At 29.0% G+C, this 24,862-nt stretch overlaps 1 protein-coding gene across 2 annotated transcripts in view; it reads left to right on the top strand.

The window, feature by feature from the left end:
* Positions 1–24,862, top strand: part of LOC129960787 (protein timeless-like) — a 145,410-nt gene that overhangs the window by 10,281 nt on the left and 110,267 nt on the right. For both annotated transcript variants that reach the window (XM_056074431.1, XM_056074430.1), the window contains exons 2-3: positions 12,945–13,058; positions 23,925–24,019. In XM_056074431.1, coding sequence (XP_055930406.1) covers positions 12,956–13,058; positions 23,925–24,019 — 198 coding nt within the window. In that variant the 5' untranslated portion in view covers positions 12,945–12,955. The remainder of the gene's footprint in view (positions 1–12,944; positions 13,059–23,924; positions 24,020–24,862) is intronic.

Genomic DNA, 24,862 nt, shown 5'->3' with positions numbered 1-24,862 from the left:
AATATTATCGAAATGATTTGTGATTCATAGAATTTGTATTTATTTACTTATTTCGCAACTAATAAAATTAGTTTGCGGGCCACTATCAGCCTAGCTAGTTGGTTTGAAATCCGACACTGACTGTTCTGTAGTAATTGATTGTGTTTGCCTTTTTTTTCATGGGGAGTGGAGATCACTTTATTTTCTGTTTACATGCGACTGCTTTATTTTAACCCTTTCTAGGGCCGTGGGACGTATGCTTCCCACCAAATTTATCAATCTTTCTATGAAATTATGTAGGTTGGCATAAGTTCTGACAAATTTTTTTAGTAAGTCAGAAACTTAGATGCTTCAGTTCTTTATCTCAGACAAAATGATGCGTCTTGATTTTTTAATTATTAATTAATCAAATTAAATTTATCTAATAAGCTAAATGAATCCTTTTTCTTATTCTAATTTCAAGCCTAAAATTATTTTAACATATGACTAGAAAAAAATGGCCCTTTAAAGGGTTAATGAACGAAATACAATAAAACCTCACATTTACTTTTCGCTCTTTAACATCTTCCCGTATTTTAAAACACTTTTTGCTGGTTCTCTGAGATTGAAAGGCAATAAATGTAAATATTTTCTCTTGATTTGTATTTCCTTCGAGTTTAAATCGCTATCGATCTTGTTCCTTCAGAAATTTAAAATAGGGGTGAAGTTGTGATTTCAAAAATCATCTTAGGAAATGAGTTAATGATAGTTGTTAGTATGTATATAAATCCTTTTATAACACGGAAATTATGAAATTCAATTATAATATTCTTTTAATCGATAAATTCTTTTACCATATAGATTGCATACTGGGTTTTGGGTGATCTATCGCAATGTATTTAAAAATTTATAACTGAGTGAAACATCTTCGAATCAAATTATAACATATGAGTGTAAATGACAGCAAAAATATATTTGACGACGATAGTATTTACAGTCGCTCCAAGCCAAACTCGGACATCAAAGAAAATCTACTAATTAAGTAAAAACATTTTAAATACAAATGATTTGCAAAATAATTAAATGCATTTTCAATAATATATTTATTGCAGTTTTAAAAAAAGATAACAAAACAAATTATTACATTGTAACCAGAAATTATGGTAAAAAACAAAACAAAACAAAAATTAACGCACAAGCCAAACTCGGACGGCTAAGAAGATTTTTAAAACCAGTTAATATTTCAAATGAATTAATATTTTGTATGTAATCCTTTGTTTTTTATAACCATTTTAAGGCGTTTAGGCATAGATTGCACCAATTTTTCACAAAAATTAGGTTGAATATTGTCCCATTCTTGCAATAATACTCTTTTCAACTCAGTTTTACTTGAAACAGCGTGTTCCCGGACTTTTTTGTTAAAATGATCCCACAAATTCTCGATGGGATTTATGTCTGGGCTTTGGGGTGGTGTTTCCATGACGTGAGGACAATTATATAGGAGCCAGGAACGCACTCTATAAGCTTTATGCTTGAGATCATTATCCTTATAAAATCTCCAATTATTGCCAAACGAAAGTTTTTGCACATATAGTGGCAAATTTGTTTTTAAAATTTCAAGGTACACACACAGGTGGCGGTAGAGTCTTGCCGACGGGGGGGGGGGCAAGACATATCCGACAGGGGGGCAATCACAATTTCCCTAATTTGGTTAGAAAATAACTCATAATAATTAATTTTTACATTTAATTAAAGGAAATTAAGTATTTTTTAGCTTCTTTTTTATTGAGATACTGACCTTTCTTTCATTGATAAAAATTTACAAAGATATGTGCAAAAAAAAAAAGTTATCAGTTGTTGTTTTTTTTACTGACCTTTCAAAAATTGTCAATATTTGAATCTATATTTTTGAGATTCTTGAGATTTACTTGCACTAAGATCTAATTTTGGAAAAAATACAATTATATTTATTCTAGATTGTAGTATATAAATAGAAACACAGGCTGAGGTAGAATACGGTGTCATTTCAAATTAAACAAATACATGTTCTCATCATGGAAGCTATTTAAAATGAATGTAGAAATTATATTCAAAAAGTTTTATAAAAGAAATTTTTTAAAAATCCAGCATGAAAAATAAAAAGGAATATTCAGTGTTTTCGCCAAAAACCGATATTTTCCCCCCTCTTTTGTATAGTCTCTTACCTAAAATTTTTATAAGAATTGCAACAACGAGAGGGAATTCAGATATATTTCGAAACCGAGGCGAATAAGCGAGCGCATACAACAAAAATTTAATATAATTCGGACACGAACGATATAGAATGCTGAAAAGATACAATGATGTTTCTTAAGAAAGTTGGGGAAGATATTTTGTAAAGATATGTACAAACTTAATTATTTTATGTAAGATTGAAAAATGAACGTGTGAAAAATGAGCGGCTTAAGTATTAGGTTTCCCATGTATTATGTATATGCTAAAAAGCTATCAGACTTAAAAAAACAAAGCGTTTTATTAAAAAACATTTAGATCTAGAATATGAACTCCTCTATCTTCATTTTTAAGCACGTGTTCTTGTGGTTAAGTACTTGTTTCCCTCGAAGCTATTGCAAGCTAATATTCCTCTAAAAAATTTTTTATCCCCTCAGTTGCATGCATTGGTTTTTCTTAACCACTTCGTATACAATGACGAGTCTGGATCGCGCATCGAATTACTAAATTTTTAATCTACAATTAAGTGAAAGTATTGAGTAATTTAAAATGCAAAAATCACTTGAAAACTCATCAGTGCCTCAAATGACTTTATATTATTTTAGGAATTAAAATAATAATAATTGTCCTTAATAAGATATACCAGTTAAGTAAATTCGTATGTCAAGGTATTAATATATCATATATGAATATTCTATGAATAAATATTTTAATCAAGACATTATCATTTTTTCAAGATATCTTTATCATAGATTTTACTGTAAAGAGTATTTATAAAAAAAAATGAAAAGGAAGTTTTTAAAAAATACTTTTTCCGATTACATAGTTATAATACTGAATGCAGAATCTTAAGAATTTAGGTAGTAATTTATTTAACAAATTTAGTACATTCTTGGATAAGCTCTTAGCGTAGCTAAAAGGCTACCATAACATATATTTTTGTCGTCATTTTCAGTTGGTAATATTTCTTTAACAATTGTAGCCAGTAAATTAGATTGCATAAAAAAGATATTTTACTGTTAAATAATTTACTATAATACAATTTACTTATTCCAGTAATTTATAATGAATTCACATAACCTGGCTACAGAAACCTAACTCTTTTTAGCATGCATAAAATACAAGAGTATCGAGAGAAAAGAGTGTTTATTAAATTTAGTTTAACCATAAACTAGATTTTAATCAGAGAATCCTCAATGAAGTAAAATAAAATAAATTTATCAATTCATCACCGAAGAAATAACAATTAGATAAAAAAAAATTATTCATTTTATAATCTAAAATCTCATAAACTGATTCATTGAATTCCGAATTAGAGAAAACTATCGCCCTATTCATGTTTACAATGGCACTTGCCATGGACAAGCTCGCTGACGAAGTCAGCGATTTTAAGCCAAGGGAGCGTCTCTTGTTTTAGTAGCGCTAACTAGGGCCAAAAGTATGTCTTAGCTACTCACGCATCACATTCGCTTGTACAACCCCTTTTTACTGGGGGGCACATTCACACATCTCACAGGTAAAACAGATGAAGAACAACCATGCCTGATCCGGGACTCGAACCCAGGACTCCGAGGTCACGGGGAAGACGCGCTACCCCTATGCCAGGACTCCGGCCCTATATCTTGTGAAATATAAAAGTATTTTTCCCTAATAATTCCACTTGCAAATAATCGAAGTACTCGATAAAAAATTTTTTTCTCATAACTTATGATGACATCTTAGCCGAAAGACAAATATAAATCGGCAAAATTGTGACTTCTTACTCACGTGACACGTTGTCGGTTATTCTGCCAAAAGTAATGCAAATTATTAGCCGAATGAAAATTTACATAAGATGTCTGAAAATTAGCGAACTTCCATCGTATTCAGTTCATAGTCGGCAGAATCAGATAACTTATTCACCCTGTCGAATATACTGCCAAAAGTAATGCTAATTAGAAGCTTGATGAACGACATTTCAATCAAAAGCCTGCAAATGTGTGAATTTAACTTCTTCATCTATCAAATTGCGTTCATAGTCAGGCGATCAAAAGTCGTCCGCAAAATGCGGCATCTTATTGACCTGCCACCCTACTGATTATTTTACCAAACATAATCAAACCTCTTTAACAGCTACTTAATTGTTTACAACATATTAATTTTAAGATGGTTTTTAAATTTTCATATTCGAGAATGTGTGCTTTTCCACAACCATTTTGAAGTAGTGAAAAATTTTGCCGACGAAACTCTCAATCTCTCGCCGACGGGAGGGGGGGGGGCAAGCGGTTGCCGACAGGGGGGCAATTGCCCCCCTGCTAACGCCGCCTCTGGGTACACATTCTGATCCATTCTCCCTGCAATGAAATGCAAAGTTCCTGGCCAGCAGCTGAAAATGATTCCCAGACCATTACTGATCCGCCACCATGCTTCACAGTTGGTTTCAAGTTTTTTCTACGCAATTCCTCATTCGATTTTCTCCAAACATATGGCTTGCCATCTGATCCAAATATATTGAATTTGCTCTCGTCAGTGAATAATACTTGTTTCCAGTAAGAAAAATCCTTATTTTCATGCTCCTTTGCGAATTCACGTCTTACTTTTTGATTTCGCTTACTTATGAAAGGCTTTTGTCTGTCTTTTCTTCCATTGAGATTTTTCTTATGGAGCATATTTCTAATTGTTGATGGACTAGCTTTTTTCCCTAATTCATTTTCAGCAATAATAGCTAGCTTTGGAGCGCTAAAGAAGGGATTTACTTTCACTTTTCTCACTAAATATCACTCATCTGCTTCGGTGAAAATCTTGTTATGGGCTTTTTTAGGCTTCTTTTCTACCTGATTATTGGTTTTATAGAGTTTTATGATGTCATGAACCGTGGAATGACTTCTTTTGACAATCTCCGATATTTCTCGCACAGACTTTTCATCTTCAGTATGCTTAATAATCAATTTCCTTAACTCTATGCTCGTTTGGCCCCTTTGCCTTGACATTTTCATAAATTAAGTTTTTCTCTGCAATAAATGAAAAAACGTCCAATCGAGAATTCCGCTGAACAACTACAATGTTTTTCATGAAGTTGTCTACAATTTTCACTCAGGGTTGCAATTATTTGGCGCTTTATAATCAGATGTCCGAGTTTGGCTTGCGCTCTCTTTCTTCCGCAATTTTATTTTTATCTCTAAATTTGTTATTATAATTTATGAATTAGCGTTGTTTGGTTTGTTTTTAATAGAGCAATAAATTCACTATTAGAAAACCATCTTTACTGTTTTTGAATTCCTTTAATTAAAGTTATTTTTGCAAAACAAGATTTTTTTCTATGGTGTCCGAGTTTGGCTTGGAGCGACTGTAATTTAAAAACAACAAAACTAAAATGAAGTATTAAAAGCAAGTGAGGTATTTCATTTTGTTATCTAAATTCATGTGCCGATGTGTGAGTTTTTTGCTTAAATCTGTGCAGAGATCACGTGTATTGTAGTGAGAATTTCAAAATATTGAAAGTGAGTTGAGAATTGATTGATAATGAAAGGAAGATTTATGCAACAAATATACTGGAAGAATTTAATTTGTACATTTTGTTTTTTAATAATCATTATAGATTCTATGCTTAGGAATCAAACTATAGTATCTCTTTGCAGTGTGAACGAATAATAATTGATTGCGCGAGAGACATAAATATTTGATACACAGTCTGAAAAATGAACTTTTAATTATCCGGCGTAATGTGGGAAAACGGCAGGCAAGGTGGACTGAAATTCTCTAAATATTCTTTAAAAAAATAATAACCATATTATACCATAAAGGAACTTATTCATGTTTTTTTACTAGGTTAGATAAGCCAGTACATAATTATGCACTGTGCTGATTTTTTGAAATGTATTATAGAAGAGTGAAGTCCAAGAAGAAAAATGCTGCACACATTTTAAGAAAGACATTTGCAGGAAATATAAAATCATGTATACTGTAAAACATTAAATTTTAAAATAATCTTGGCTTTAAAGTCGAACGTAGATTTAATTCTTATAAAAATGACTTTGATTTTACTGCTCAATAATAAATGATTACATTAGTGAGAAAAAGAAAGTTTGAGATGAAAGAATCTAAATTATGCAGTTTAAATTGCTTTATTCGGAAGACATGTAGGATGATTGTAGCGGACGCCAGCTTGAAACGTTTTAGTTGAGAAGATTATTGATTTTATTATGGATAATTTTTTTTTAACTAAGCCAGATAGTAAGGAGATCTGAAAGTAACAGAGAGCCTCGTGTATTTGCAGCTTCAAAGAAAAGAATATTTAAACTGGCTGTTTTCTTTAATATCTGTTTGCTAAATTTTTTCAAAAATACATCTTACGATTAATTTTTAAAACTGTAAATATGTTTACTCAAATCCAGATTCAGTTCTGTCGCTTCGAAAATTCGCGAAAAACTTTGCAAATATTAAAATATAGAAAGAAAAATCTTTTTTTAAAAATCGTTTTGATAAATACAGTCATATGCAAATTAAGAATATTAATATACCGGTGGAAAGCAAAATTTGATGAAGTTCAAGTATTTGAAGTTTCGAACTAGTCTTGGAAACACTTGAAATGAACATTTGAAATTATTTCCTTGCATAGTAATGCGTATGAGTCAGTAATTTAAATTTTGAACGGAATAGGGACCAGAATTATTAACATCATCTTCGAGTAGATTTTAAAAAGATATCAATATAAACAGTAGTAGAATAAAAATTGCAGAAACAGGAAGTATGAATAGCAGAAGTAAAATGTCAAATATCGAAAAAACAGCAGATCCCCCCCCCCCCGTAACATATGCACTTGTCTAGTAACATATTTATTATAAAGTTATCTTCAGAGTTTTGAAAGCGACTCTTATTTGTTTTGTTCTTTTGTGTCTTCGATAGTACTTATCAGGAATAAAACTGCTAAATCTTTAAGAATGAAATGTGCGAAATTGTATTGATTTACATCATCTGAATTATCTCGGCATCTTTAAGTTTATTTAATCTAAAGAAAATCTCCCAAATTTTAGTAATTCTTAGTTAATATTTATGTTGAAATATACGTTTTTTAAATATTTGTTAAAATATATATGAATGTAATATTTATTGAAATGTTTAATTATCGCCCAAATGGAATCAATTGTCTTGTATGAGAAAAAAAAATGATTAATGCCTTGAACTAATGTCATGTCCGACTTAAACATTGCTGTGAATTTATGATAGACAATTTATAGAAAGAGCAGCTACTCATGGTGTAGGGGGGGGGTTGTTTTCGACATGTGTGACGGGCTTCAGGACCCCGAGGTTTCCTAGTGTCTAATCTCCTTTCTTAATTAACTTGCCCTGCAGCTTCTGCTTTTGGCTTTTCTACTTTAATCCCTCGACGGGAATCGAGGGGCTCTCCATAAAAACATGTTGCCACTTTATTTGCATCCTGCTTCTCATTGAATTTGAAACAAACTTTCCGATGACCGTTACGCTAGTTAAAGGTACTTAATATTTTTTCGAAAACCAGCCACGACTGATCTTTTTTCTGATTTAATTTTTATCATTTTTTGAAAATAGACTACTTTTGAATCCGAAGAACAACACTTTTAAAGTAGGATTAATTTCCAACGGCGAATTCTGATTTGTAAAAGAGACTTGTAAGCGTTTTTCGACAATCCTGTATTTTTCAACAAAGTCAAACTTTTCGAAACATTATCCTGATGTCGATCTAAAATTTGCACCAGTTATTTCCTTCTATGTAACACGTACTTAAGTGGAATCCCAAAAATTTCACTGTAATTAAAATATTTTTCAAATTTACACATTTTAAAAAATTTATTTCTGATTTAATCGAGCTGTTCTAACTAGAACATAATTAGACTATTATAGGTCTTTTTAATGCCTACATCTTTTTAAACTTTCCCTCTCGAATTAAAAGCTTTTTATTTAAAAGCGAAAAATTGTTGTTTCTGTTCCCTCTTATCTAATAATATATCCGATTGCAAATTTAGAAGCCTTTATCACACAGCCAACTTATTAACTTAAACCAGTAAAATTGGTATCGTGCATACTTTCCATGTCTAAGTTCAATTCGATTGGGTTATAGTGAGCATAAATTTTTTTGATATCACTGATCTTAGAACTTTGCAGAAACTAAGAAATATATCTATATTGCATTGTCACAAAGGCCTCAGATTCTAATCAAGCATTTTTGATATATATAAATTTTAATTTCGAAACCGAAAATTATGTATGAATTACATAGGCTTTAGTTAATGTCTCGGAATTTTCATCAGCATTTTCTTGGTGTGCTTTTCATTTTACTAAAGGTGGCAATCTTAACTATACCTGCATATCTCAAAAATTGAATGTGAGAACAATATAGGTATTACAAATTTATGCTCTGTAGCAATGTCAGAATATCGAAGAATTTTCGCCTTCCGTCCTTTCGTTTTTAAAGCACAACAGCTAGTTTCGATTGGACCATGACAATCAACATTTGATTGTCATGAATCTGTTTTCAAAAAATATTTTTAAAATTAGAGGTGTCTTTCAGTATGGCTGTCTATTTTGTCTCGAAATATGAGAAATCGTTTGATATCGATAAAATAAATGGATGTCAGCTACTCTTGTAAGTGTGGATTTAACTGGGATCATCATCTTTTTGTTCCACGGAAAAACTCTTGTTTTGTTTAGTATACATTAGGGATCTTAAAAATGCATTACTAGCATATATTCAATGTCTCCTAGAAACATTAGATGATAAACTTGTAGCATCTGTCAAAAATTAGTTTATTGATTTTATGTAATTAGTTTTAGAGTTGCCAAGATCAATCTGTAAGGTTACAAGAAACTTAGTTTTTTTATTTGTAATAAATATTTTTTTAGTGATTCTGAAGACTTTTTTTTTTTTTTTTTGTTCATTTATGTTGGCGATATAGTCTCAGTTACTTCTATTTTGTGGAGATGTAAACATATTATATAAGTAAAATGAAAGGTTCTAAAGAGAGAGATAAGAGTGTTGTAATAAAGATAAATTTTAATTCAGTGATATTATGGTGCTCGAGTACTAAATTTGAAGAAGATATCTTCAGCATTCATTCAAAATTTGATAAACACAAAAATTACAGACAATTGGAGTCGCATCTTATATGGATATATTAGAACGATTATTGGATCATTTTTTGACAAAAAATAATCTATCTTTAAGAGTAAAATGAATTGTAATAGAATCTACAACTAACAATAAATTATGTTAGTACTAAAAGTACTAACATAATTTAACATTATGTTAGTACAGGAAAATACCTTCTGTGTCACCGAAATATCATTGATCTTCACTTAAAACATTATCGCCAGTTGATGGGGAATTCTTGATGGATTCTGACTTCCAAACCATATTCTTAAATTGGAAGCCGTAAGAGCTTGTATCTGCCTGATGCGACCAGAGTTGAGACGGAATAGGGTTGTAGATTTTAGCAGAATTTAATTGACTATATCAGTTCTTAATCAGTTTTGTCATCTTATATTTACCAAATAAATTATTACATATTTGCCATTTCTTTTCATTCATTGCATTTATTTCGTTACTTTAGCATTAAAAATAATTGTTTCATTTAGATGTTTTATTTGCGATTTATTCCGGTGTAAATTTCAAATTCAAATTTTCAATTCTGTTTCTTTCTATTGTCACAATTCATGTATCACTTTTTAAAAATAAATTTTTTAAAAATTAATTAGTGTTGACCAATCATATTACAATTTTACTTTGCAAAGTGCATTTATGTAACCCTTTTCATAGAATTTGTTTTTAGATATCTTATATACATAAAATATCTCCAAATCCAACAACAAAGGCTTTGATTTTTCTTCTTTTTCATTTAATGTGTCCGACTAGGTTGTAAAAATGCTTTTCAAAGAAAAATTTGATTTTTTTTTTTTATGTTCTGAAAATAAAGTCCAAAATTCCGTAGATTCTAAATCATACTTTGTTTTCAATTTATGTAAGATAGAACTATAGAAAAAGTAGTTTCAGTAATACACAACAAATAAAAATGAAATCAGAAACAGTGGTGTATTTTTAACCGAAAATGAGAAATTTAGTTTACTTTTACCGTAAAATTCTCAAATAATATTTGATATGTTTATATTAGCTTTCTGCGTACTCAGCCGTAGTTTGCTTATTTTTGGCATTTCTATTAACAAAGCATGAGAACTAAATTTGTTTCCAGCGCATTTGGATGAACTAATTTACAAGTACAATATCTAAACGCATTTTCTGAAGAATGAATATTTCACTGTGATTGATTCACGGAAAACATGATATCTCAAAATCAATTCGATAAAATTTTATGAAATTTGGTATGCATGTATTCAAAACCTTTGGGAATGTGATAGACCGCGGATTTTAAGATAGCTTCATTTAGACATGTTTTACGGACACTTTGCGTTCAAATCATTGACAAATTTTGACAGAAATCATAAACAGATACTTCAAATGCTCATAAAATTTGTATTTATTAAAATAATTTTTATCTTGTGGTCTATTGCATTTTATGTAGTTTGTGTTAAATATAGGTGAAATAAAAATTAAATATTTCCATTATTTTTTAACTTGCTCTGTCATTAAATAAACAGTTTTTTTTTCAAAAACTAAAGGCAATGAATGTATTTTTTCTTCTAATAATGACCTATCAAGTATGATTTAGCTTTCTGGTTCATTAAAAAATGTTTATATATCATTTTTTAAATTCGTCTCCAAACCTAGTCGGAAACCTTAAGTGGTTATATCATTAATGGATGCATTGGAACATTCTCATGTTAAAATGAAATACCGTGTTATACAGTACATGATGTAGTTTCCTGATTTAGAATACGCGGAACAAAACCATGGGAAATCGATGTAAAATTATAATTGTAAGCTAAGTTACACTTTAAGATTGACACTGTTAAAACTTTCCGAAATTGCGTTTTAAGTTTAAATTTCTACAAATGTTTGAATAATAGAAAAGAAATGTTTAATGCTGTGAAGATTTCTATCGTACAATGGATCATTGTTTCCTCTGAAAAATAATCTCTACGAAAAGAAAGTTGATGATCATCATATATTCCACTCTGTATTATTCTTTAAGCCTTTTGTTTCGAGTTTCGTATTTTTTAAATGATTATTGAGAAAAGAAATGAAAAAAAAAAAAAAAAATGCAATTTACGAGAAACTGAAAAATAAACGAAATAAAATTTACGGAGGAAGAAAAAAAAATATTTTAATATATTTTAATCAATAGTCGTTTGAGCGCTTCGTTAATTGTTCTTCAGATATTGGAAAGTCAGCATTTTGTTGGAAAGCATATTAGTTGAAATATTATTCTGTTGTTAAATTAAATATTTTTATGGCCTGATCAAAGAAAACATTAAGATGAAATCTTCCAAAAGAGAATTGGACATCTGGAAACAAAATGCTAAAATACCGGGTTTTAAATAAAATCCCATTCTTCAATTTTTTTATAGGTTAATTCACCTAATAATTATCTATTCGGAAGCTAGATAAATTAATGTTTTTTTTTTTAAATTATGCACTGCAAAGTTGTGCATTTGAAGTGGATTTCTGTCTGCTGGCGGGCATGTGAAAGACAGAATATTAATTTTCTTCCATCTTTTAAAATGTTTTATGTTGTAATTAACATATCGGTATTCAATATCCGACAATAACCTTACCGCCGCAGCAGCAACAATATTGGCGGGAACTGTGGTTAAGTCCCAAGGGCATCACTGGTCACGGTGCAGCCCTTCCCGAAGGAAGTACGTCCCTTCATCGATGGGAGGAGCCAGATCCCCCACCTATTTATGTATCCTCTAGGGTGGCGAGATCCAACCATTATACCGAAAGCATCTCATCCTCTTTTCGAGGTGCCCCCTGAGGGGAGAAACTTTGGGTATTTTAACTTTGATTTATTCCATCTTGGGAGGCATAATTTATGTGCAAGAAATACGTCAGTCTACATTGCGGCAGAAGGGCAAAAGAGATCGAAATTTTCCCTTCGATTGTTTTTACAATGAGATTTGGGTAGGAATTTCTTTGACACATGTCGATTTAGGATAAGGAAATTTAGGTATTTTTAGAAGAATGTGCTACGCATTAAGGAATTTAACCCCGGAACGTGATAAAATGCTAAGTAAGCATTTTTATAAAGCGCGTGTAAAAAAAATGGAATTACATCAGAAAATAAGAGAATATTTTGGAATGAAGTATGATATAATTATAAATAATTATATGAACTTAATTATTAATATGAACTATATGATTAATATGAACTATATGATTAATATGAACTATATGATTAATATGAACTAAATTAAGATAAAAATTAGGAAATTAATTAGAATGTAAATTAGGTTAAGAGATATCACACACACACACACACACACACACACACACACACACACACACACACACACACACACACACACACACACACACACACACACACACACACACACACACACACACACACAGTAAAACGTAGTTTATTTTGATGGAAAGATAGTATTCACCTTGATTCTAAATTCTTCGAATTCTTATTAAAAAAGAAATCAAATATCGAATTTTTTGGCTCTTTTGAAATATTCTGTTATATATGACGTTGGATTTTGTTTCGAAATGTTTTTGCCGCTGTAAGTTACTTTTATCTTTGTTTAGAAAAATTGCCAATTCAGTATTTGTTTCATTTTAGTGATTCTTAGTGTAAAATTTTAATTAGCAGCATTAAATGTATTTTGTATTAATTGATTTCAATTTTGTCTTGCAGATTTTTTTACCATGACTATGAGTGTGATGAACTTTAACCGGATTCGAGAACTTGTCTCGAATTTGGGGTGGATTGGAGATGACCATATATACAGGCCTGGACCTGAATGCTTAGGTAATTAATATTTACTGTATCCATATGTGCTGGTTCCCAAAAGTTAAGTTACAAACACGAAAGCATATGATGATTTGAATAATAATCGGTTTATTGCAATGAAATTTGGTACAAACAACCAATTATTCAATTAATTATTCAACAGCTTGATATTCTCAAAGTCGTGTGTCTAATAATGAATATGCCCACTATGTTCTGTTTTAAAAAGTCTTTAATACAAGACACTTTTTCCCCGGCAAATGTAGATTTCAGGGTTTCAGAAGCGAATCGTATCTTTCTTGGGATCGAAGCAAATTTGCATTAAAATTTTTGTTAATGTGTTGGGGGTAGGGTTTGCGTAAGCTAGCAAAATCTGCGCATTAGGTACTATTTTTGTTTACGGCTGTCATGTGGAAGTTTTGAATTCATAGAACAATGCGTAATCTGCTGAACGTTATTTAGAGTCCAAGTGATGAAGGAAAAAAATGAGGGGGGGGGGGTAGCAGTATTTTGGGGTCCAAATTTAGCACTCGGTGGCATGAATAAAGGTTGCATTGTTTCCTTTCATTCAATTATGAAAATGCATTTGTTCCTATCTTGTGTCATGTCTGTATAACAGATGTGTTTAGCCAGACACTGAGGTTAAAGAGGCCTTTGCACTGAAATTCTCCAGCATTAAGCTGATTTAAAACTGCCATCTTCTGTTAATGATTCAAGTAAACTTATTCCCATAGACATTTGTTGGTTTAAATTATTCACTATGAAAAAAAATTCACCGGTCTCAGTAAAATGGTAAAGGCTATATAATTAGTTGTTTTCCTATTCTTCAAGTTGAAGGTACCTTCATAATAATGTCAGATCTGATAGATAAGGTTGGTAAAAGTGCATACTGAAACATATTCTTCAATTTAGGTTTTAAATACAAAATGGTGAGCAGTCTACCAATGAGTATTTTAGAAAAAAAAAATGTTTTTGTATGTTGCTATTGACATTAGTACCTTATGCGTAAGTTTAAGACGATAAAAAATGAAAGAAATAGCAACAGAGAAAAAAAAGAATGAAGGCCCTCTCCCCTCATCAAAGAAAGAAAGCAGTAAAAATTTTGATAATGGAGTAAAATAAGCAGATTGAAGCAAAAAGAAAACTTGAACTGTTAACTGAAAAAAAAGTATTAAAAATAATGTGTAGGTAAAGTTTTTATGACTATATTTTCTTAGTGAAATTTCTTTCGTTTATTTTTTTGTTTCATTATTTTTATCACGATTTTTATTTTAAGAAAGTTTTCTAAGTAATATTTTTATCCAGTTTCTTTTAAATAAAAGATATTTTTAATATCTCAAGTACTTTTTGTATAAATTGATTTATTTGAATGTTCAAACAATGAAAATCATCCCCCTGTGTTTGTGTTCAGCTTTTTTATTCCAAGCCTGTGTCATGTCTGGTTTTGTAATGAGACTTTAGACAGAAAATGAGGTCTTTGAACAATGCTTTTCTCAATGCAAGGCTCTTTTTAGAACTTCCCAGACGTATTGAATAGAATTGTTATCTCTTGATCTGGCTATCAGCCCTTTCCCCCATATAATCATCTTCAAGTTTATTTCCTTGTGGTTTCGCGTTTCTTTTGTAGAAATGAGTTGTCCCACAGTTCTCCGAATTAAGGCTTGTATAATGTCCAAGAACTCTGTGTGAACTTTTTCAGTTCCACTATGTAATCCGCTTCAAAAACGTAAAGAGGTATGTGGCCATCCATCATAATTTCAAATAAAGCTACAACACATTTAAATAAAGCTAAATAATAAACATAAAGAAGTATGTGGCCATCCACTAATTTCAAATAAAGCTACAACACATTCAAATAAAGCTAAATAATAAACATAAAGAGGTATGTGGCTGTCCACCATAATTTCTCTCAATATAAAGAATCTGCTTCCGCCAAAATAATCGATTTCCCTTATCTTGGATGGATAGTAAATTGCAAAGTTCTCTCTTCAGGTGAAGATTTACCGAAAATCATCCTGTTAACTGATGTCAACTCTTTGGAGAATATGGTCCCAATCTTATTGTATTGTAGAATGCTATTTCTGGATAAACAGAAAATAGTCTCCTCTTTATGATGTGTTCATACCAGGGACGCATAAATGAAAAGAATTTTTATGAAAGCTCTTCTCACCTGTGCGCGCCACGTAGCTATAGCTTAAAACACTTAAATACTTAAAAATTTTGTGAATTTCCTGAATACAGGAAAGAAATTTCATGCTAGCAAGAGGAACAGTTGGAACCATCAGATCTAACAGAGCAATCACGCTATTGGCGGCCCCTGCTCATCGCACGGTGATCTCGATTTCTACAGAGCAAAAATTAAGTCCTTTAAAATTAATTTCGGATAGCCTAATAATTAATAAACGACTATCATTAAATTTTTCATGTGATGAAAATTACTTTTAATGCAGAAATTTTAATTAGGGAATTAATTTTTAATTAAGAATTCTTAAATAATTTTCACGATTATTTTTGTTTCCTCTTACTCTTGTTTAAAAAAATTTGACAGTTGCAATTGAAAATTGTAAGTTGTCACTTAAAATAAATATACATGTAAGGATAGTTATTATTTATTGGCATTAAAAATGCTTAAAAATGGAAGCGACTTTTCTGATTTAGAAAAGTCAATAACTTTTTTTTTTATCTCTAATGATGGTATAATTATCAAATTACAAAAAATATGCGCGCGGAAATACAGATAGACAGAAACAGACTTCCTCCGAAATGTGATGCATATTCACAATTTCAGTGTAAAGACCTCATAATTTCATTCTTTTGAATATTTTGGTTGTAGTAGTATCATGTATAAATGCACACCGACAAACTGAAATAATTCGTCTTTTTTGTGTTGAGGGGATCTTTAATTCGAATTTCCTATATTATATTTTGAGTTTGTGAAACAGTAGTATGTGGCGCTACAATAGAAGCATTTCATATTTTTTTAAGAAGTTATGTTTCTTGAAGTTGTCAAGAAGCATAAGAGAAATTGGCAAGTTCCTCTTTCCTCATTTCAGACATTTCTACTTTCTAAGCGAAAACTGTCCCTGCTCCCCGTCAGGTAAAAAAAAAAAAAAAAAAAAAAAAAAAAAAAAAAACGTACAATTTTTTTTTTAACGAAAATTTTTATTTATTGTATTTCTTCATTTTCCTTACTTTTTTATTTTCATCTTGTGAAACATCTGCCTATTTTCAGTGGCGTACCTACGTAGAATGGAGCCCAGGATAAATAGCAGCGAAGTTTCCCATCCTCCACTTTTTCTAAACTGTAGTCCTTATATCACCTTCAATCTTTATCGTAGGGAGTGTTCAGATTGAAAATGCAATAAAGCCATATAAAAATTTAAATATATATATATATATATATATATATATATATATATATATATAATAAATAAAAAATTATAAAATATTTTTAAACTGATATGATTTTACCGGTTTTGGTGAGGGCTGATTCACCGATAAAATTAATTATAAACTATAAAGCAATAAATTGGAAAATAAGAGAAAAACAATGAATAAAAAAGTTACTGTTTGAATTAAATTTCTGTGCATAATCAAAATGAAAATGTATTTCATTTTTGTAGCTACTGTGCATATTGATTCAGGCTTTATATTTAAATCTTAAAAATTTGTTAGGTTGAATGACTTTCTAAAAAATAAGATTTAACTAAATTTATATCATTTTGATCAAATATTAATTTAAATTATAATAATTTCACATTCCTTAACTCACTACAAAATGAATATTAAAACAAGTTATAACACATCACTGAACAACAAACTAATTGCTGAAATTAGTTTGTTGTTCAGTGATGAATTAGAATAGTTAGAATTTAATTCTGAAATATATATTATTTTAAACTCATTACAACACCCAGAGGGAAAAAATTATTACATCTTTAAATTATTATACTTTATATGCATGTATATTTCGATTTATTAAGCATTACGTTTAAAGTATAATTTCGAATAATGTTGCAAACTTATATTTTTGTTTATAATTTGTTTTATAATTGCTGCACTATTTATCTCTCATATGCAGGTTAATTAATCTGGATAATTATGATGCTTTCAATTTAGTTATTTTAAATAAATGTTTATTTGCAATTCGGATTTATAAATATTTGTATCTGAAATATATATACTTGCTTAGAATGTCAACAGTGTGTTTTGCTTATTACAGAAGAAAAACATAAAAAAAAACAAAAAAGAAAAAACCGTGTTTATGCCTTTTTTTTTAACTGGCATGGATGTTATTATTTTTAATAACTAATAACTGATTGTTGTAAAAAGTAATTACTTAACAATGCTTCATATGATATACAACCCAAGGATGATTCTATAAAAATTTCTAATATCATGATATATAATTGAGGGAGGATTCTACCAATAAAAATAAATCAGTTAAATTCCGGGAATTGCAGTTTAAATAAAGGGGTATTTTAAAAGAGGCAGATGATAGAAAATATTTCCATTAAAACAAAGAAGGGGACTTTTAGATTTTAATTTTAAAAATGGAAATATACGGAATTGGTGAATGGAAAATTCTATTCCAAGGGAATATTTTTAACATTTTTAAAAAAATTAGATTCAGCAGTCGATAATATAAAATTTAAATTATTGATTTTGAATTTTTTAACTTTAATCTGTATTGAAGATATTCATTGAGATACATTTTTACAAGAATTGAGATGCTTTATTAAAAAAAAAAAAAAAACATCAAGAATTTGATCCCTTTTTCATTGTATTAAATCTATAAAAAATTATTCTGTAATCGATAGCACGGTTACTGTAATGATTTAAAAAAACAAGAATAGAATATTCTATGGAAAACTTTGCTTAGTAACAAATAAACTGAACTTAAATTATTTTTTTAAAAATTCGAAAAATTTTTTAATTCTTAAATCTATGAAATAATTCAGTAATCGATAGTACACAATTACTGTAAAGATAAAAAAAATAAGAATAGAATATTTTATGAAAAAAATGCATTGGTAACAAACAAACTGAATTTAAATTATTTTTTTTAAATTCAGAAATATTTTTTATTAGAATTAGAAAAAAATATATTTTTATAAAATAATTTTTATTATTTATTATTAATTTTTTAGAAGGGAATTCTAAAAATTTAGCACTAAACTTTAGTGCACAAGAAATCCCAAATTTTTTAATGAAATTTTATAAGCTTTTATTTTTTCCATGTACCCAGTGAGCTTATTATTATTTATTGATAAATACTGTACAACAGTTAAATGAGATATTAAATTGAATTCATTTTTTGTTATAAAATCTCGGATTAAACAATTTCCTAAAATTGAATTGCATTTTCAGAAAAGAATTCGTTTATAATCGTGTAGTTGATGTTTTCTGGAAAGCAGTCCTAGAAACAAGGTTTCTTTTGTTGTTATTGTGCAATTCGAATTTGCAACGAAATAAGACCATTAAGCCTCAATAATCGATAGAAATATTAGACTTACCTCATTATTTTCTCATCATTATTTTTCCATCTCAGTTTAATACCTCCTTACGCAAGACTTTCTCCCCATTCGATTGACCCGATTGCAGTAAGAAGCAGGTCCAATTACCAATTACTTTTTCGTTGAAAAATAGAATAATTGACTGGTTTTTCGGAAATAAAATATGCTCTCTGCAGTGATATATGAACTTCGATGTCACGTTGTAGTTTATTCCTCTCATTTTTGAAGTAATGAGGCTAAAAGATCCATTTTGTCTTATACTGTCCATATGATATGTTTATATAACGAAGATGTATCGTATTTGCTTATTAATTAAAAATATTTACTAACGTTTAACGACATGGTTACTCAATATGCGCATGGATCTGAAATAAAATCCGAAGAGTTACGCGGTAACTAATTGAGAGGAACAAAATTATTCGTTTGTGGGTGTCCTTGATTTTTAATACTCCCCGACAATATTCATAAGTTGCTAAATAACTAAAAACGTTTTAATTCTGGACAAAAAACATATCCTATATGTAAATTATTATTATTTACTATTTTGATTACGTTTGATTGCAAAAACATGAATAGCAGGCGATTAGAAATTTCTTATTTAATCTAGTCTTATCACAAAAATGAATAACAAATTATTAGCTACTGACACTTTTAAAATTAGGAGAACTGCCATTTTCTTATGAATTGCAGCTTCAAAATATCTAACTTAGAAATATAGAAAATTTCCTGAATAATGCAAGTGCAATTAATAAATATTGCCCGGCAGATTTAATTCAAAATTAAAGCTACACGGTACTCAAAAAAATCTATATATATATATAATATATTGGATCATATAATAATTTCAGTCTTTCTAAATGTACCTGCAACATTTTAGAGCTGTAGCTTTTTTTTATTAAGTTATTGAAGAATTTTTGATGCATGACAGGAGAGTAAACAATCTAAAAAAAAAATTTCAAACACCTGTAAAATGAACTCATTTGGCAAAAATATTGCCAATTAGCCAAAGGCTTGCATTAAATGAGCTTTTAGAGTGATGTATTCGGTGCAGGACACAAAACTCCAATGAGACTCTCCACAGTGTAATTTGCATTAAGTGCTCAAAAGTTACAACTGCATCGATCAAGCAGAATAGCAGAAATATACATTTAATCAATTTTGATATGCGTTTTAATTTTTTTAAGGGGCTATGAAAAAGATTTATGAAGTTTTCATTTTTTTTTAGTTTTTCTTTATTTTCAATATACAAATATAATATTTTGTTTCAATAAATTTTTGCATTTTTTAACTTTAAACAATATAGAATAACTTGAATCATATTTTGTAAAAGTTACAAGCAAATTGGAAAGATTTTATATTATGATTTAAATGAATAAAATCTTTAAATGCATTTTTCTCCATGTTGTGTTTTTGCTTATATGCTATATTTGGAAAGCCTTAGGCTTTCTTAAAAATGTGGAGATAGGAGTGTGAAATTTTTTGTGAATGTTCAGAAATATGTTTTATAAAATTTAGTATAGAATTAGCTTTAAGGTGTGTAGCAATTTTTTTAAAAAGGTCCAAAATCAGAATTTCTGCATTTTTTAGATTTTTTGTGTATTTTTTTTTACAAAAAAAAAAAAAAATTGATACTGTTGGCAGGAGGAAATCCATACTAAGTTTTATGTATTTTATTAATAGCTACATGGAAAAGTTTGTAGAAAAATCTTCATATTTAAAACGCCTTAAGGTTTTAAAAAAAATCTAAAAAAAATTTAATTATTTCGAAAAAATTTTAGGAGAGAGTTATAGAATACTATTTTACATAAAATAAAAGTAAAATATAGTTTTAAACATTAAAATTTAAAACAAATTTTTTTTTTTGAGATACCGTGTTACCTTAAATCATTTTATGCTTACAATTGTTGAAAGAAAAAAAAATCTAATTTATAATCTGCAATTTCACTTGCTACTTTTTCACAGCTTAAGAGTAAAGTAAAATTCTTCATTAAATATTAAATTAAATAATATAATTAATTAAAAGAATATAATAATTACAACAAAAGAAAAGAAAAAAATTAAGGGTTCGGTGAAGCAATGAAATAGCTTTGATTTAAATTTAAACAATGAAAGCTACTGTTGCGAATTCTGTTTCTTTTTTTTAGATTGCGGTAAAATTGCATACAAAACTAAAGTGATGTAAATGAAAAGTTAATTTTTGGAATTTTAATTTGATGCAAGAATTATTTCCAAGCGATAATATTTTCTGAATTAATTCGCACTCACGCACATACATTAGTCTGAAATTTTGTTCTCTCCCCTTTTCTCCCTTTCCCCTTTGATTCCCTTTTCCATTGAGATGGAAAACGAGATTTACATTAAATAAATTTGATTTTGATCATCATATATATTTAACATAAAACATTTTTTTTTTTTTTTTGAGAAATCTAGTTTGAATTATTTCCCAAGTTATAAAAAGAACTGTGCTTTCTTCCACACTTGATTGGAAGCATTTTAATTATGAACAGCCTGTGGAATAAGAGAAAAACGTATTTTTTCTTTTATATTCTACTGACTCCTCAATTCTTCGCCCCCTGATAATGGCACCCAGAGCACTTGCCCTGCTACCCTACCCTAGTTGTGCCACTGTCTACATGATTCTCCACAATGCAAGAACGTTTAAAACTCGCTTACCCTATTGTGGGGCTCTTTGGCCATATCTTTCTTAGTTAAATGCCTTATTGAGAAAAAAGTAAATTTGAATTGCATTGTCAATGCGAATGTTCAGCCTACAAGAATTGTTGCAAAGAGAAACCACAGTATTTGGGAAGGAATAAATCTTCTCTGAAAAGGGGAAATTCTCTCTTGTTAACTGTCCCCTCCCCCCGAGGGTAAATGGATAGATAGACTAGATTGTGACGGATTTAGATGTTGCATGCGAGAATCAAATAAATAATAATTGATTTTATTTGTGTATTGGAAAAGATCGGGAGTGCTGCAAATCTGCGGAACATGTATACGAGCCGTCCCGGTGATAAGCTTTTAAAAATATTCACAATCTGTTTTCTGTGAAAATAAAGTCAACAGTGCTTGTTTTATCGACAGGAAAATACATTTCCTTTTATTATTTTTAATTTTCGGTCTTTCTTATCCTGAAATCTATTTCATTATATTAGCCAGTTTTATTTTTCCAGATTAGTTCAGCAGTCGGGAAAGTGAATTTCGAAGAGTTAGCATTTTTGCGGAAATGATCCACTTCTAGTATAAGGAGAGAAAGTAATAAATGAGAAAAAAAATAAACTGAATAATTACAAATCTCTCATTTTCAACGCGAAATATCAAAATCCTTTTCTTTCGTAGAAAAAAACAAGGAACGAAAAACTCGGTAAATAAATAAAGTGCAAAATAAGTGAAATATGAATATTTTATAGCTAATCTAAAATGATCTAGATATTAGATCACGACCATACATTTATTTATGTTTCTAGCTTAATATTTATTATAATATATTGATCGATTTTTAGTTATATTTTATTCAAATAATCATCTGTTGAAAAATTGAATATAATTTTGAATATCTGTAAATAATTTTTTAATTTGGTCGTCTAGTATCTCTTGCTTTTTACGATTTTTTTCCCGGAACCGTGCTATTCATAAGCTTGCCCTTTTTTATTAGGAATGATAGGATAAATCATGATTTTTAAAACACCTTATTTTTGCAGGAATGCATCTCGGAAATATTTCCTGCTGAAATATCGAATGAATCATATTAATCTTATATGCTGGACTAATATCACTGATATCGTAGTTCAGTTTTTCTTTTTCAATATTTGATGAGTACGAATTAGATATAATAATAATTGGAACGGTTTGAAAAAGTTTGAAATGCAGTTATTTTCTTAAATTGTTGTTAATATAGATTTTTTTGATCAAATAAGTTTTCTGAATATTTGAGTGATTAGTAATATCCTCCGCTGTTATAAAATAAAGAATAAATTAATTTTTAAGAATTATTTTTGTTGTATTTTATTACAGAGGTAGAATAATTTTGGAATCTGGCATAGTACTTTAATTACGCTAGAAGTAAATTCTTTAAATAAAATTTTGTGAAATATTTTTAGTTTGAATGAAATTTTTGCAGTGCCTCATTACTTGTTATACGAAAGAGAATATCAGATAAATATTTGTATTATTTTTTGGAAGAATAAATTTTGTCAGCAAAAATGCCCTTAGTAAATATATGTATCCCTCTATCTATCAAGTAATTCTTATATGGTTGTTATTCAGGAAAAAAGGGTGAACATTAAATGCGAAATTAACATTTTGTCTCATTTATTATGCCTGATGGTTTTTTCTCATTTACTTTCATGTCTAAGGAAAAAGATTTAAACAATCGATTTTAGAGCTGTTTATTTTCATTATTTTGGAAGTTATTTCTGATGATTTTCCGGAAAAAAAAATACTTCACAAAGTGTTAAAATAAAGAATGTCAAATGTTAATCTGTGTTTTAAAGCTCATTCTAAAAAAAAATTATGTTAACAACAACAACAAAAAAGTTAGTGAATTTTTATATCTTGCCTTGATACCTACCGCCCAAAATTTTTAATCTTAATGGTAAATATATTTTTACTCAAAAAATTAAAAGGTTTATCTTTAAATATTAAATGTTCTTTATGGTGTTTTCTTTATATAAATACATGGATATATATATAGAGGTATTATGCATTTTTTATTAGTAATAGTAAGAAACTGTTGGCAAGTCGTGGGGTTGTCGCAGGCATGTGACTTGATCTAACTTATTTTTATTTTAAATATTTATATTAAAATAATAATTAATTAAATGTACAATTTTTTTAATATCGTAAATTTCTCTTGAAATTTGTAAATTAAATAATTTAAAACTGAAATTTATTGATAAATTTCCATTTGATTTGAAAAATTAAAACTTAACCCCATTACAACTTTCTTTCTAGTTTTGTTAAATATAAACGCCGCAACGTCTTTGTATTCCAAATTTGTGAAGTATTTTTTTTTCTATAAAAGGAGTATTTTCTATATATACGTTTCTTTTTTTTTTTTTATCAAGTGAACAATAATAATATTGTATTTTGAATTTATTAGAGTACATAAGCAGTGTTTTATATTTTGATATTCTTTTACAAATTAATCGAATGTTATATTTTACCTAATTTATTTCAGGCTATTCAATAATATATGAAAGAATTGTTACTTTAAACATGTTTCGGTTATGATTTTATTTCCAAAAAGCAAGACATAAAATTATAGGAGCAAATCTGCAAGCTAATATTAACTTTTTAAGATTTGCAATGGATTAAAGCTTATTTTCTTTTTACCAAAAAATGGAAGTAACCAGTATCATTTTACTTACAGGTACGTTAGAAATGTTAGAAGATGAACTGATGAATGAAAACCCAATGAAGCGGACTATCCGTATCAGCTTGCATATATGCGGTACAGTTAAAAAGGTTGGCATTTTATATTAATCAGAAACTAAAGTTTTTCAGAATATTATTTCACTATACCATGTTTCATCTGCATATAATTATATATTTCTAGTTGCCTAATACAGTTTTTTAACCCATCTTATTAATAATAGGCATTGTGTTATAGACCTCATAAATTATTTATTTTAAATTTACATATTTAAATTTTGTTAAAATATTCTTAAAAAAAAGCAGTGGATTAGGAAGGAGATGTTTACAGAAAAATATATTTGATCTAAACTTTGATGCCACAGCAGAATGAAAAGGGATATTTTGTAATTAGTGAAGTTAAGGATTTAGATACTTACTTTCAGTTATTATTAGAACTTAGAATGAAAGACTTTAAAGATTATGAAATTTAATCAAGATGTTTTTTATATTTTAATCGCATAATTCAAATTGAAATTGTATTACTTACAAGTTATTTATCTAAAGTATATAAAGTAAAGTAAGATCAATAAATAATACAACCACCTGAAAAGATTATCTTGCCGTTGGTGACTTTTGCATCTGAATATTTTTAAATTAATGAAAAAACATTTAAAAAGCTGTTTTTCATATCAGTACTAAAAAGGAGGGCAACAAAGGTTTTATCGATTAATTTCAAAAGTAAGAAAAAAACGTTATTGAGCTTTATTAATTGTAGAAATTGATTCTAAAATTTTAAATAAGGGCCGCGATATCCTGGTGGTTTCGGAACAGGAGGGCTTCAGGTTCGAGAGCCGAATTCACCGAAGAATCGTCGTTTAAGTGAGTCTGGTTCACGTTATATCCGTTAGTGCCAAGCGTCCCCCCGCTGGTGTGGTGTGGGATTGTGGAAAGGGG

Source organism: Argiope bruennichi, chromosome X2 (assembly GCF_947563725.1).
Source record: "Argiope bruennichi chromosome X2, qqArgBrue1.1, whole genome shotgun sequence".
NCBI lineage: Eukaryota > Metazoa > Arthropoda > Arachnida > Araneae > Araneidae > Argiope > Argiope bruennichi.
Note: the sequence above shows the minus strand (reverse complement) of the source record. Positions and strands in the feature narration are given on the sequence as shown.